This window comes from Phaseolus vulgaris, chromosome 11, assembly GCF_000499845.2.
Source record: "Phaseolus vulgaris cultivar G19833 chromosome 11, P. vulgaris v2.0, whole genome shotgun sequence".
Taxonomy (NCBI): domain Eukaryota; kingdom Viridiplantae; phylum Streptophyta; class Magnoliopsida; order Fabales; family Fabaceae; genus Phaseolus; species Phaseolus vulgaris.
In genome coordinates this window covers 21,763,540-21,778,937 of record NC_023749.2, presented here as the reverse complement: position 1 = coordinate 21,778,937, position 15,398 = coordinate 21,763,540, and the positions used below count along the sequence as shown (strand labels likewise).

Sequence of the window (15,398 nt, the reverse complement as noted above, 5' to 3'; positions counted from 1 at the left end):
TCTGCTGGATCATCCCCTGCATATTCCATGATGTGTGTAATCTGGTTTTGATTGCATAGTGGATTACCAATGGTTTCTGAGGACTGGATGTATTTCTTAGTGTAAGAGTGAATCAGTATAAATTTGTTTGTGTGATTCTCTCTTTCCGTGATCTCATATCTATTTGTTTTAAGTTGCTTTTATGAACTGCTGATAAAAACAATCGATTGTTTCGACAAAACAACCGATTGTTTTTCTGATATCATCTTAAAACAGTTTTGGGTATTTGTTTCCTTGATTCTTTTCTCTGTAATTCAAAATTGATTTTCATTATACCTTCAAAGTTTTCGAAAATCCCTCTTAAACAATTCACCCCCCCCCCCCCCTCTCGTTTAAGGCCATATATTCTATATGGCATCAAGAGCTTGGTTCTTGAAAGTTATTCAAGTTTTGATCCTAAATATTTTTTAAATGGCTGAAAAGTTTTCTTTTGGGGAAGGTTCCTGTTTGAACAAACCACCTTTGTTTTGTGGTATGAACTATGAATTGTGGTGCATAAGAATGAAATTCTTTGTTGAATCTATAGATAGAAAAATATGGAATGTTATTACAAATAGCTATCTCATGCCTATATCTGCAAATGTTTTTTCTGAAAGAGAACATCTTGATTGTGTAGCTATGAACATCATTGCATCTGCACTTGATTCTAATGAATTGCTCAAGGTTTCAGAATGTAGTTCTGCCAAAGAAATGTGGAATACCCTTGAAGAGTATCACAAGAATCCAAGGAGTGCCTTGATGGACAAAGAAGAATCTTCTGCTAAATCTTTCTCTTCAGAATCCAAAAAGAAGGTTTGTCTTATGACAAAAGAAGAATTTGGATCAAGTCAAGCTGCTGGGAACAAAAGTTATCCATACTCAAGTGATGAGAGTGAAGAGGAAACATTTAGGTTGTTGTTTAAGAAATTCAGCAAGTTCCTAAAGAAGAGAAACAACAAAAGTGACTCTTTCAACAAGTATGATAACAAGAAACCTGAGATGAACCCATAGGTCAACGTGAATGTAACTAAGGGTCCCCTTTGTCCATCGAAAAAATGGAGCATCAGGTAAGAGGGCAACACAGAGGCCGATCGGGTCGTCAAGAAGATAAAGGGGTTACATCTTTTTTCTTCTCGAACTTCCCAAGCGGAGTTAGAGAGGTAGACATGTTCAGGGTGTTTCGAAAGTGGGCTCGCGTGAAAGACATTTTCATATCTCGAAGATTAAATAAATGGGGAAGGAGATTCGGTTTCGTGCGGTTCGTCGAAGTAAGAGATGCGGGACCTCTGGAAAGAGAGCTGGATCAGTTATATGTTGGGAATAAGAAGCTCTTTGTGAACATCCCAAAGTACCAGAGGAAGATGAAGGAACAGAGTAGGACAGAGGGGAGGCTTCGAAGGGCCCCGTCAAGGGCACGTCGGAACGAAGATAGTTCTACCCTGAAGAAAGTCACGGTGGTAGGGGGAGAACAGAGAAGGGAGGATATTTGGGTGGAGAAGAAAGGAAATAGGTCTTATGCAGAAGTTGCTACTGGTACAACTACGGATTAGTGGAAGGGGGTAAGTTTCAAAACACATGAATGTGTGTTACCGTGGATGATTGGGAGTGCGGTGGGGAAACTTAGGTGGGGTAAGAACGCTGAACAGCTGGTGGAAGAGTTGGTGTCAGGGGGCATGAACATGTTGCGTGTAAGAGCTTTGGGGGACAACCTTGTTCTGCTAACACCAAGAGAAGGGGAGAAAATGGAGAATTTCATAAAGGTCAATAATGAGTGGGTTGACTGTATCTTTGAAAGCATTAAGCCTTGGTCGGTCTCCAGTGGCCCAAGTCATAAATCAGTTTGGGTGAGGTGTTACGGATTGTCGCTCCCTCATTGGAATGAAGAGTGCTTTACCAAGTTGATAGGAGATCTAGCACCGTCGGCTATGTTGGTAGGCATTGACAGCTTTACAGAGTCATGGGAGAATCTGGAATTTGCGAGAATACAAGTCCGTATCTTGAAGTGTGAGAGTGCTAAGATGGCAGAATGTGTGAGGATCAACAATCAGCTGTGCAATATCCTCATTGAAGAGGAGTTTCCAAGTTGGTGTGGAGACAGTGGTAAGAACGTCATTTTGTCCTCTGTTTCATCGGAGAGTGTATCATCCTCAGAAACCTACATAGAAGAAACAATTTTTAAGGGGATGAGCGGTGAGGATGAAAATAGATTAGGGAGGGGGGAGGAACATCTGTCAAAATGCGAACGGGAAGGAAAAAAGGTGATGGAAGAAGATGATGAACAGTATCCGAATGAGACAAAACTGTTATATGTGGGCTCCCCTTCAAAAACAAGAGGTTGTCAGTGGAAAGGTGAAAAAACTTTAATGGAAGGAGAAAGATATGGGCAGAAAGGATGTGCTGATGTTGACTTGATATCTTTCTCTGATGAGGATTGTGGGGTAGTTGGGTACGGTAAACCAATACAAGCTGAGTTGGAAAAATTGGTGATAGAGTTGGAATATGGAATTAACTCACTAGCTACATATGGGCCAACGGACCTTGAAAAAGAAAGAAGCCCATCTCGTAGGGGGTTGGTCCGCACACTTAGCCCAGACAGAAGCGGAAGATGATGGTGTTGGAAAGAAGGTAGATAAAGAGGAGTGTGGTTTAAAGGAAGATACAGTAACTAGCTTGTTGGACCGCGTAAACCCGTTAGGGGACCCAGGGGCGACTCATAGTGGAGCAAAACGATGGGCCCTCCTACACAAACCAAAAGCAACAAGTCTTGTGCTGGAAAGTGGGTCATCTTCTAAGAAGGAGGCAAGCATGGGGGAACAAGATGGGTCTGGAAGAGCACCGTCAGAGCCCCTTTTTGGAGTGGAGGGAGAAGTAGAGCAATGCAAGTCAAACTCACCGCAACGGTTGAGAAAGAAGAAAGGCCCTGGCGTTGTGGGGGAATCAGGATCACACCTGAGGCGGTCGACAAGGATCAGCGAAAGACGCTCCCAGGCGAGTACCTATCCATGTAATAGAGCTGGATTATTTGTAGCCTCAATTTCGGATAGAGATATTAGGAATTGCAATTCTCGCATGGTAGCTCGTAGTAACATAGTGGAATCACCGAAGCTGTGGGCAATTGGAAAGAAAATTGGGTTGGGGTGCCGAGAAGACGAACAGGAGGTTATCAAAGATTACGATGGTATGGAATTACGAGATTCAGAGATGGCATCCGGGCATAAAAAAGGGAATGAGAATAGTGTCTTATGATTATTGTGACCTTCAATATAAGAGGTTTGGGGGGAGGTAATAAGTCTAGGTACCTGAGACATATTATATCGAATGAGGGTGCTGAGTTCGTGTGTTTGCAAGAAACAAAAGTGAAGTCTATATCTGAATCTAAATGTTACTCTTTGTGGGGGGACAATAAAGTGGGTTGGCTACACTATGAAGGGGAGAATGGAGGGGGAGGAATGCTTTCAATGTGGCATCAAGAAGCCTTCATATATGAAACTCACCTTATGGGAAAGGGGTACATTGCGGTCTATGGCAGTCTTGTTAAAGATAACTTGAGATGTGTTGTGGTTAATGTCTATGTTGCCTGTAACTTGAGAGATAAGAAGACCTTGTGGATGGAGTTATCTAATATCAAGTCTAGCTCACAAGAGGTGTTTTGGTGTTTGTGTGGTGATTTTAATGCTATCAGAAGTCGAGATGAAAGGAAAGGAAGCACGAATAGAGTGGATTACACAAGTGAGATTAGAGGTTTTAATAGCTTTATTGATGATAATCTGTTACTGGACACTCCTATTGTGGGCAAAAAATATACTTGGTTCAACTCTAATGGGTCGGCAAAGAGTATAATAGATAGAGTGTTGGTTACGGAGGAATGGATGGGAAAGTGGCTTATGTGCAAATAGTACGTACAACGAAGGGAAGTCTCCGATCACTGTGCCACAGTGGTGAAGTCAATGGAAAGAGATTGGGGACCTAAACCCTTCCGAACCATCGATGCGTGGTTGTCAGAAAAAGGTTTTGGTGAGATGGTGAAGACGAAGTGGAACTCCTATTCAAGTGGGGGGAGCGGGTTTATAAACATAAAAGAAAAGTTGAAGTGCTTGAAAAGGGATCTAAAACTATGGAACAGGGATGTGTTCGGGAACATTAACACAAGTAAGAAGATGATTTTGCAAGATATTGAGGACATCGATTGTCAAGATTGTAATGGGACTATGACGGAAAATGCTAGGCTTAAAAGGTGTGAGTTGTTAAGCCGTCTCAAGGAAATTGATAATAAGCTTGACTCGCTTACGTGCCAGAAAGCGATAGCAAGCTGGCTCAAGAATGGGGACTCCTGCACGAAGTTCTACCATTCGACCCTTAGATGGAGGAGACTAAGAAATGCAGTTAAGGGTGTGGAGATTGGAGATCAGTGGTGTGAGGAACCTAGTACGGTGCGAAGAGAAGCGAAGATACTTTTTGAGAAGAGATTTACAGCGACGAAGGATTTGGGTGTAAGACTGGATGCAGTTGATTTTAAAACCCTCAATGGTGAGGAGAACCTGGGTCTTATAGTTGGGTTTACTAAGAAGGAAATTAGAGATGTTGTGTGGCAATGTGAAGGCGCAAAGAGTCCAGGCCTAGAAGGTTTCGATTTTAATTTCCTGAAGAAGTGCTGGGAAGTCATAAAAGTGGAGATTGTGGAAGCGGTGGAGCAGTTTCACGAAAATGGGACTATCCCAAAAGGATGTAATGCCTCCTTTGTTGCTTTGGTACCCAAGGTCAGAGACCCTTCCAGGCTCGAACAATACAGACCTATATCGTTAGTAGGTGTTGTATACAAAATTATTGCTAAGCTGTTGGCGAAAAGGTTAAAGAAAGTCCTACCCTCTGTTGTGGATGAAAGCCAATCAGCGTTCCTGAAGGATAGAGGAATCCTTGATAGTGTGCTAATGGCTAATGAGGTGGTTAAAGACATAAGGAGAAGAGGGAGAAATGGGTTATGTCTAAAGGTAGATTTCGAAAAAGCATACAACTCTGTCATATGGGAGTTCCTATATGACATGCTTCAAAGGATGGGGTTCCATCACAGATGGATCTTGTGGATCCAAGTGTGCTTGGGAAGTGCTTCTATATCAGTTCTAGTTAATGGGAGTCCTACGGAGGAATTTAAACCCTCTAGAGGGTTGAGGCAGGGTGACCCCTTAGCACCGTTCCTCTATCTTGTTGTAGCTGAAGGCTTGGCTGGGTTAGTAAGGCAAGTTGTGAAGACAAACATACTTTATGGCCTCAAGATCGGAAAAAAAAAAAGGTTGAAATGAGCCTCCTACAGTATGCAGACGATACCTTGTTCCTCTGTGAAAACTCGTTTACCAATGTGGTGACTTTGAAGGCTATTCTAAGGGGTTTTGAGGTTGCCTCAGGTCTTAAGATTAATTTCCATAAATCAAAGCTGATAGACTTTAATGTCCTTAGCAGTGATATGGACTGCTACACAAGGACTTTGAATTGCTCTCAGATGGGAAACAAGTTCAACTACTTGGGAATAGAGGTAAGGGGAAACCCAAGGAAGGAAAAGTTCTGGGAGCCTGTGTTATGTAGGCTTAAATCACGGCTTAATGTGTGGAAAGGGAGATTTCTGTCAATGGCTGGTAGAATATGTCTTATCAAGTCCGTCATCACGGTCATACCACTGTATTATCTTTCTCTTTTCAAAGTTCCTGAATCGGTATATAGACGTATAATCAACATTCAGAGAAGGTTACTCTGGGGATGGGGAAAGGAGAAAAGACCAGTGGCTTGGGTTAGTTGGAAAAACATATGTAAACCGAAGGAAGAAGGGGGACTAGGTATCAGAGACATTCGTAAGTTTAATGCTGCGTTCTTGGCTAAATGGAGATGGCGTTGTATATCGGAAGAGAAAGGGAGGTGGAAGGAATGTCTGGACTCAAAGTATGACCTGGAATATAATGTCACTCGAACTCCTTTGAAATTACAATCATGGTGGTGGAGAGACGTACGAAAGGTTTGTGGGGAGGAAGGAACAAATGGATGGTTTCAAAAGGAGGTCGGATGGAGCATAGGGAGTGAAGATAAAGCAAGATTCTGGGAGGATGTGTGGGTTGGTAATGCAAATCTCAAGTCCCTATTCCCGAGACTGTACTCAATATCGATGAACCAGGGTCAAAAGGTGGAAGAGGTAGGGGATTGGGAAGATATGGATTAGTGTTGGAATCTAAGGTGGAGGCGAGCAAGATTTGAATGGGAGATTACCTTAGAAAATGAACTTGGTATGCTTATATCTACTGCTTACGTAAAAAGGGGTAGAAATGATGCCCAGGTGTGGAAAAGTGATGAATCTGGAAGTTTCACGGTGAGGTCGGCATATGAAAGCTTAGTTAAAGCTGATAGGAGCCCTCAAATTGATGCTTTCAAGTATCTATGGAAGACAAAAACGTTCCCTAATGTGGTGATCACATCATGGAGGGTGATGTTGGGTAGAGTACCCACTAGAATGTGTTTGAGGAAAAGACGGATGACGTTGGACTCTGTGGTATGCGCTATGTGTCAGTCCGAGGAAGATTTGTGTCAACACCTCTTCCTGGAATGTAATCACGCCCGGAGTGTGTGGGCCTTATCTCATAGATGGATTGGAATTTTGTCTGTCCAACATAATGACTGCTTAATCCACTTTGAGAGTTTCCACTTGATTCAAAGAAGTAACAAACAAAACCTGGTGTGGAAAGGGGTGTGGGCAACTATAGTGCGGTGCATATGGGAACATAGGAACCTCGTTGTGTTCAACCAAGGTGTGGTAGATGCGGAAGAGGTGTTCCAGAATGCACAGCTTAAGTCGTGGCTATGGATGAAGCATAAAGCGCATAATTTTAATTACTGTTTTGCATATTGGGTTTTGAATCCAATGGTATGTATTAGTAGTTTTAAATAAAAAGGGTTAGTGTACTGGTGCTGGATGGTTTTTGTTGTTATGTGGAATGGCTGCACGGGTGTTGGGTGATTCTTTGGGGGGGAGGTACAGGTGATGCAGTAGATGGTGGGGTGGTTAGTGTGATGGAGTGCAAAAGGTCCGTGTACCTAGGGGGAGCAGGACAAGGAGGACTTTTAGGGTTCAGAATAGATGACCCCACGTTGTTGTCTTGGTTCAAGTATTTCGTGGAAAAAAAGGATGGAAACTCAAGCTCAATTCTATCTCTAGATAGTAAATGATTTCTCTACTTTTGTGAGTGCATTGGTGGCAGACCTGGAGGAGCTGGCATGATCTCAGCACAGACATGTAGGTATGGAAGCAGCAGGTGTAGACTGAGAGAGTAGAGATTTTCTTGAGGAGAGGTCCCTGCTATCAACACAATTTTAAAGGTAGCTTTGTAATGTACTTAAATGAGGATGTTTGAATGGTGCTGCTATGGCTGGAAGGAAAGAGAGAGGGTGGATAATGTGGTATGTGGTTTGTCTCAAGGCGAAGTTGTTAAGGAGAAGGGCTTAGCTGCATGGAGAATTACAGTAGCAAAATTTTTATGGTAATAGGTGTTGGTTAAGGTGAAGTGAAGTAGAAGGGGTATACAGTTGGAGGGTCCCAACATTTCAACTGGGATGGCTATATGGAGCGAAGTGGAGTTTGTGTTGGGGTTTACGAATCATAGAGTTCTAGTTGATGGGCCTTACAAGGAGGTGCATAGGACTTGCTAATGTTAGAACGGAAAGTGCAACTTGGACCAGTTTTTGGTGCAGGGTTTTTTTTAGTCTATTGCAGGCGCAGGTTATGCTGCTGGTTTTTTTGGATTTTGAGGGTGGCCAACTGCTTTATTACACCAAGGTGTGGAGCAATCAAAGTGTGACATGCTGCTGGTTGTGGACATGGTGTACTTATTTGATTTTGTAATGGAAAGTGCTCTTTTGCTTTTAATTTTGCTTCTAATAGCTCTTATGGTCTGTTTATTTAGTTGGTTCAGGGTGCTTTGAAAATGTTAGTTGAACTCATGATTCATATTTCATCCTGTTTAGGAGCATTTATCGGATGTATACGGGTTAGGACACCCCTGAAGTGTCCCATTTTATATTTATTCAATCTTTGCTGATAAAAAAATGATAACAAGAAACCTACTAAGCTTAACATTAACAAATATACATGCTTTGGATGTGGTGAATAGGGTAATATTAAAACTGAATTTCCCAACAAAAAGAGGAAAAACTTCAAGAAGCATGAGAAGAAAGGAAAATCAAGAAGGGCTTATAATGATGACTCATCAAGCTCTTCTTCAAGTGATGAAGAAGAAGCAAATTTATGTCAAATGACAAGAGAAGAAAGTGACACAAGTAGTGTAAGTTCAAGCTCTTCCATTAATGTTGAAAATTATAGCCAACTTCTTGAGGCCTTTAATAAGACTCATGAAGAAGCTAATAGGTTGGCCCTTTTGAACAATCGGTTGAAAGTTTTAAACAACTGGTTGGAAAATCGAGTAAAGACTTTGGAAGAAGAGTTGAACCATTCAAAAACAGATTTTGAAAGTTTGGAAATGAATTACAAAAACTTTTCTAGCAAGTGTGATTCTAGCTTTTGTGAAAATTGTGAATCACTTGAAAAGAAAGTCCACTACCTTTTAAAAACCATGGACAAGTTTTCCAAAGGCCAATCCAATCTTGAAACTGTTCTTGCTTCTCAAAAATGTGTTTTTGGCAAGGATGGGTTGGGGTTTAATCCAAACAACAAGAACAAATCTGTTTCAAAACCCTTTTCAAGTTTCTTTGAAAAACAACCTGTTGTTTTATCAAAACAATCGGTTGAAATTTGTCATTATTGCATGAAAAGGGGCCACACTATTAGATTCTGCAGAGTAAGAAGGTTTTCTGTTCCTAAAGGTATTTTGAAATGGGTTCCTAAGGTTCCTAAGACTCTTACTAACATCATAGGACCCAAATTCATAAGGGGACCAAATCTTGCTTCTTAATCTTTTCTTGTAGGTATCCTTGGCAGCCAAGAATCGTTTTTGGACTTGAAGAATGACTGCTAAAGGGAAGTATATCAAGAGCAAAGAAAATCTTTGTACCTACACTTTTCAACTGTATGTGTCTTGAAGAGTTCTTTGAATGTTAAGAGACATCCTTGGCACATGCATAGTGTTGATCAAAAGAAACTTCAAAGAGAGTATGTGTGTTTTCATTTCTCAATTTATGTAAGTGTGTCTTGTGACCATATGAACATCTCAAAGTCTTCTTTTTGAGTAAATCTATTGGGGTTCTCTGTGCAAAGGTATGAACAAATTGCATACTGCATTTTCATCAATTTTAAAGGTATTTTTTGGTTATGAAAAATGTTCTTTTTGTTGTCACATTAAAACCACCGATTGTTTCTGCGAAACAACCGATTATTTTTCCTCTAACACCTTTGTATAATGCTGTCAAGTTTGCTTGTGCATGATTAAACCTATTTCTCTTTTCCAAATCTTGATTTTGGATAAATATACTTTGAGTATGCCTCAGAATCTGATAATAAAATATTATATCCACTTGTTTTCTTGAAAGCTCTATATCATTTTCTATTTCTTGAAATGTCAAACTTGTTTGTACTGTTAGTCTACTATATTATCATTCTGATTTCTGCTTTGTACAACCCTTCTCATTTGCTTTTTGTGAGAGCAAATAGGGGGAGTTATTTATGCTTGATTTGGTTGTATAAGATAGCTTTAAAATTGATGTATTATGTTGTTGCTTCTCTGCACTTGAAAGCACTTGATTACTTCACTTTTTCTGGTTTTTCTTGATTACTCATATTCTTGACAAGTCAAAATTCATGACCTATGTAAAGAAACTTCAAGAATAAAGAGTCTGATATGGTGTTGTTGATGGCTTATAACTGTGGAAGAGTTTGTCCATGTGGTGTTTGATGAAATCATTCATAGTGATCCAGGTTCTACAAAGGTTCATGCAAAACAGGATGAGCAAAACATCACCTTGGAGAAGCTGGAATCCTGTCCAGAAAAACAACCAATTGATTCTGCGAAACAACCGGTTGAAATTCTGCAACAGGAAGAGCTGCCAAAGGAAGGGAGAATTCCAAGGGATCTTTCAGTGGAGAACATCATTGGATGCAAATGGGTTCTCAGAAACAAGTTGGATGAATTTGGAGTAATTACAAGGAACAAGGCAAGGCTTGTGGCTAAAGGTTATAATCAAGAAGAAGGGATAGATTATGGTGAAGCCTCTGCTCCAGTTGCAAGATTAGAATTTGTAAGGTTGTTGTTGCCCTTTGCTTGTTTGAGTGGATTCAAATTGTTTCAAATGGATGATAAGAGTGCTTTCCTCAATGGAATTATCAATGAGGAAGTCTATGTTGAACAACCACCGGGCGTTGAAGATCATCAACATCCTAACCATGTATGCAAGCTGAAAAAGGCCTTGTATGGGCTTAAGCAAGCTCCAAGACAGTGTGGTATGAGAGGCTTAGTAACTTGCATATGTCATCCTTTGTAAAGTAAGTTGTATATGTTCATCCTATGCTTTTGGCTTCATAAGACCAAATGAGATTTTAAACATGTTTGAGGTAATGCAAAGGTATGAATGTATTTCATTATGCATTTCCCATCACTTTGAAAAATGATTTGCTTTGAAAAATAACATTTTCTTGTCGTCTCAGAAAAACAACCGATTGTTTTACCTCTGGCACATTTGAATAAAGTTGTTATGATTTCTTATGCATGATTAAAATTGTTTATTTTCTTTAATAACCCATTATGAGTCAAATATGCATTCTCTGTGCCTCTGAATTAGATCATAAAGAGATGTATTGTTTGTTCTCCTTGAAATTCAAAGCTTGTTATGAATGGCAATCACATTGGTGGTCATAGGGTTGATGAATATTTGTGAATGTATCTTTGGAATGTCTGGAAGGTTAGCTCTTAACAGAAGAGAGAATATTTCTACCTAATCCGCCTCTTGAGCAATAATTGGACCAACTTGAATTGCTGGATGAAGAAAATATAGGGGGAGAAATTGTGGTCTCCTTGCTGAAATTTCTTGGAATCTGTGGTACTTTGATTCTGCTGCTGTCATAGCTCTGATACACCATAGATTTCTGTTGCAATTTCTGATATGGTATCAAAGATTTGTTGTTGCAATGGTGCTCATTGGTTTTCTGGTTTATTATGTTGCTGCTATATGTTGGTTTTCAATGTTGGAAATTCTGTTGTTTGTATCCCTTCTTTCATTCTATTTGAGAAGACAAATAGGGGGAGAATGGTGTGGTTTTATGTGTTGTAGTGTTGCTGCTACACTCTGGTGTTATCTGGTTTTATCATGGTTTAAATTCTGTTGTTGCCATGCTCTTATTCACCATAGTTCTGCTGCACACAAGTCTCATTTTGGCACTGGTTTTTATGGCTATTTGAATGGTTTTCTGCTTAAAGGCTTATGCAGAAAACTGGTTTTGTGTGCCCTTGTATCTTGCTGGTATACTTGTTTTGTATATGCACAAATTTTGTTTTGCATGACCTTTCAATATCAAAAACATCAACACAAACAAACCAGGGATTTGTCTTCATCAAATAGGGGGAGATTGTTGAACAAGATGCTTTGATGTCTCCAAATCCAAGAGGAAAGCTTGAAGACCATGCTGTTGGGTGTGTGTGTGGTGTCTAGTTTTTTGAAACTTGTTAATTCACTCCTTAAGATGATCCAAGTTCATTTGAATCTTTAACCTTTTGAAAGATATGTTTTCTAAAAAGCTGTCAAAATTTCAACAGATTGTTTTTCGAAACAACAGGTTGTTTTACCTTACTAGTTTTTGAAAAAGGTCGAAAGTTGTTTGACTTGGTTGACTTTGCTGTCAAACCAAATCAATCAATTGTTGAAACAATCGATTGTTTTCCTGAAAACCTTAACAGAATTCTGTTAAGCGATTTTAATATGTTTTAAATGATCCTAACTAACTTGGCTCCTTTATTAAATGCTTTTGACCGTTTGGTTGGTCTATATAAAGGTGGTTTTACGCTCCTAATCTTGGTGTAAGAGAAAGAGTTTATCAAAACAGTTTTTCCAATATTTAAAAGAGCTTTGGATCATTCTTAAGTGTGTGGAATAAGATTGGGTTGTGATTCTGAACTTTAAGCTTTGTAATACCCAGGTGTATTGTATTCCCTTCTTCCTTAATTACTGTATTTCTGTAGTTGTGTTGCCAAGGAATGTTGTGTGTTCTTGAGGTATTCAAGATCAACATTCTTGGTGTGGTTTGCCAAAGGTAGTGTGTTTCTTGAGGGGTTCAAGGTCACTACTTTGGTGTGTGATGTGTGTAATCTGGTTTTGATTGCATAGTGGATTACCAATGGTTTCTGGGGACTGGATGTATCTCTTGGTGTAAAAGTGAACCAGTATAAATTTGTTTGTGTGATTCTCTCTTTCGTTGATCTCACGTATATTTGTTTTAAGTTGTTTTTTATTAATTGCTGATAAAAACAACTGATTGTTTCGACAAAACAACCGATTGTTTTTCTGATATCATCTTAAAACAGTTTTGGGTATTTGTTTCCTTGATTCTTTTCTCTGTAATTCAGCATTGATTTTCATTATATCTTCAAAGTTTGTGAAAATCTCTCTTAGACAATTCACCCCCTCCCTCTCGTTTAAGGCCATATATTCTATCACATATGACTATAGAAGAATCTAAGCATATTATTTTTGATGAAACTAACAATTATGAGCAACGCCAAGCAAAGTTCAGTACAAAAGAAGATGAACAGAATATCTTCCTGAAGAATCTGAAAAACTGTACAGAAAATCAACCAGTAGATTCTGCGAAACAACCGATTGAAAATCTGTTGTAGTGTGATCTTCCAAAAGAGTGGAAGATCCCCAGGGATCTCTCTGTTGAAAACATCATGAGGCAGATCAACGAAGGTGTTTCTACAAGAAGGAGTGTGGCAAACTTCTGCAATCATACAGCTTTTATCTCCAAGATTGAACCAAAGACAATCAATGATGCACTCAAAAATGAGCATTGGACTACTACTATGCATGAGGAGCTTAACCAGTTTGTGAGATGATGTATGGGTCCTGGTTCCTAGAATAGATCAAATTAACATCAATGAAACAAAATGGAATTTCATAAACAAAAAAGATAATTCAAGGGTCATCATAAGGAACAAAGCAAGGCTTGTTGCTAAGGGATACAACCAAGAAGAAGTGATTGATTATAATGAGACTTTCGCACTAGTAGCAAGGTTAGAAGCTGTGAGACTCCTACTGGCCTTTGCAAGCATGAAAGGATTCATGTTATTCCAGATGGATGTGAAGAGTGCCTTCCTAAACGGAATTGTGAATGAAGAAATCTTTGTATCACAACCACCTGGATTTGAAGATCACCTACATCCTAATCATGTATTCAAGTTGAAGAAACCATTGTATGGCCTTAAGCAAGCTTCAAGAAAGTGGTATGAGAGGTTAAGTAGTTTTCTTCTATCTCATCAATATGAAAGAGGGAAGATTGACAAACCCTTTTCATTAAAAAATCTGATTCTACTATAATCTTAGTTCAAATATATGTAGATGACATTATATTTGGCTCTTCTAATGATCAATTGTGTAAAGATTTTGTAAAAGCTATGCAGGGAGAATTTGAGAAGTCAATGATGGGGGAGTTGTTCTTCTTTCTTGGACTATAGATCAAGCAAACCAAAGAAGGAATCTTCTTGTGTCAAACCAAATACTGCAATGATATTCTCAAAAAATTTGAGATGGGGAGTTGCAAAGCTGCAACAACACCTATGTCAACAAATTGTTACTTAAGTATTGTTGAAGCTGGAATAACACTGCATCAGACTAAATACAATGGGTTAATAGGTTCCTTACTATATCTCACTGCAAGTAGACCTGATATTATGTTTGTTGTTTGCCTTTGTGCAAGGTTCCAATCCTGTCCAAAGGAATCTCATCTCAAAGCTACCAAGAGAATCCTTAAATATCTTAAAGGAACAACATCTGTGGGTTTATGGTATCCTTCACACTCTCCTATTCATTTAGTAGGATACTTTGATTCTGATTTTGCAGGATGTAAATTAGATAGAAAGAGCACAAGTGGAACATGCCATCTACTTGGGTCAAGTCTTATATCATGGCACAGCAAAAAGCAAGCTTGTGTAGCCTTGTAAACTGCTGAAGCGAAGTATATAGCTGCAGGTAGCTACTGTGCACAAATCTTATGGATCAAACAACAGTTGGAGAACTTTAGGTTGGAAGTCAACAAGGTCCCTTTGTTTTGTGACAACACAAGTGCAATAAATCTCACAAAAGTTACCGACCAGGTAGTCGGGAGTGATGACGTGGCAGCAAGCGATAATATAGGTGTGTTGAACAGAACACCTAGCTAACGGAAGGGAAGGACATTGGGAAGCTCGTGTAGTCGCCAATCGTTATGTTGGCGTGCTCCGATCTCTAACATTTCTAAACCGGCGAGGACCAGGCTTGTGTCGTAGTCACGTATGCGAGCTTAGGCGACCAGTGATCAGAGATCGCCGAGAGGGGGACATCGCCGAAAGATCAGTGTTCAAGGCTTTCAAAGGGCACGGGTACGAAGGATGAAGTTATCAGATGATCATTCCCTAGCCAGAGGTTGAGGCAAGGGAACAGTTTACCAAAACATGCACGATGAGCAAGTAATGCAGATCGTGATAGCGGCAGGCGAGACCACAGAGAAGGTGTGCATGGCGACACCCCGTGCTCGCCACTAGAAGAAGATCGCGCTCCAAGGCAGTTATGCACCGAGTTGCTCCTCACCTGAGTAACTTAGGTCGAACAGCCTAAAGAGTAGAAGTGGCGCTCAGGCAGAAGACGTTCCAGATGGTGACACGTGTACAGCTGGATGCGAGCCACGTGTCTAGAGGTGTAACCGTCAGAGAGAGAAAATGCACAGGTATATAAGGAACTCTTAACAGATTCTGAGGTACGCGCGTTTAGAACACTTCTTTACGCTTTGAGAACACTTGAGTACGCTGAGAGAGATTTTGCACGGTTCCTTGAGTTTTTAGCTTTCTCTCTTAGAGTTTTGGTGATTCCGTCACTGACTTAAGCGTCGGAGCACGAAAGCGGCGCCACTCTGTCTTTTGCAGGTTCTTGAGGAGAATCGAGGTGTGAAGACGGAAGCTAGCGTGGTGCAAAGTCGATCCAGAGGAAGATACCTTTGACGTGGCAAGACTCTTGCGCTCTGGTCAACCGGCAGGATCAAGATCAGGTTCAACACTTAAGAACCAAACACATTGAGATTCGTCATCACTTTATTCGTGATCATGTAAGTAATGAAGACTATGAGATTTATTTTGTTGCCACTGAAAGCCAGCTTGCAAACATCTTCACAAAACTGTTATCCAAAGGCAGGTTGTATTCTCTAATAAATGAATTGG

General features: G+C 40.0%; 3 protein-coding genes across 3 annotated transcripts; all 3 read left to right on the top strand.

Annotated features, from left to right (window-relative positions):
* The first annotated feature begins 1,073 nt into the window (after positions 1-1,073).
* Positions 1,074-1,568, top strand: LOC137836826 (uncharacterized). Its single transcript, XM_068645586.1, has one exon. It carries the CDS (start codon positions 1,074-1,076, stop codon positions 1,566-1,568), a length of 495 nt encoding a protein of 164 aa, XP_068501687.1.
* Positions 1,569-3,260: 1,692 nt separating this feature from the next.
* Positions 3,261-3,914, top strand: LOC137836820 (uncharacterized). The gene has a single exon (XM_068645574.1). It carries the CDS (start codon positions 3,261-3,263, stop codon positions 3,912-3,914), a length of 654 nt encoding a protein of 217 aa, XP_068501675.1.
* Positions 3,915-13,736: 9,822 nt separating this feature from the next.
* Positions 13,737-14,150, top strand: LOC137836794 (uncharacterized mitochondrial protein AtMg00810-like). The gene has a single exon (XM_068645540.1). It carries the CDS (start codon positions 13,737-13,739, stop codon positions 14,148-14,150), a length of 414 nt encoding a protein of 137 aa, XP_068501641.1.
* Positions 14,151-15,398: the final 1,248 nt, after the last annotated feature.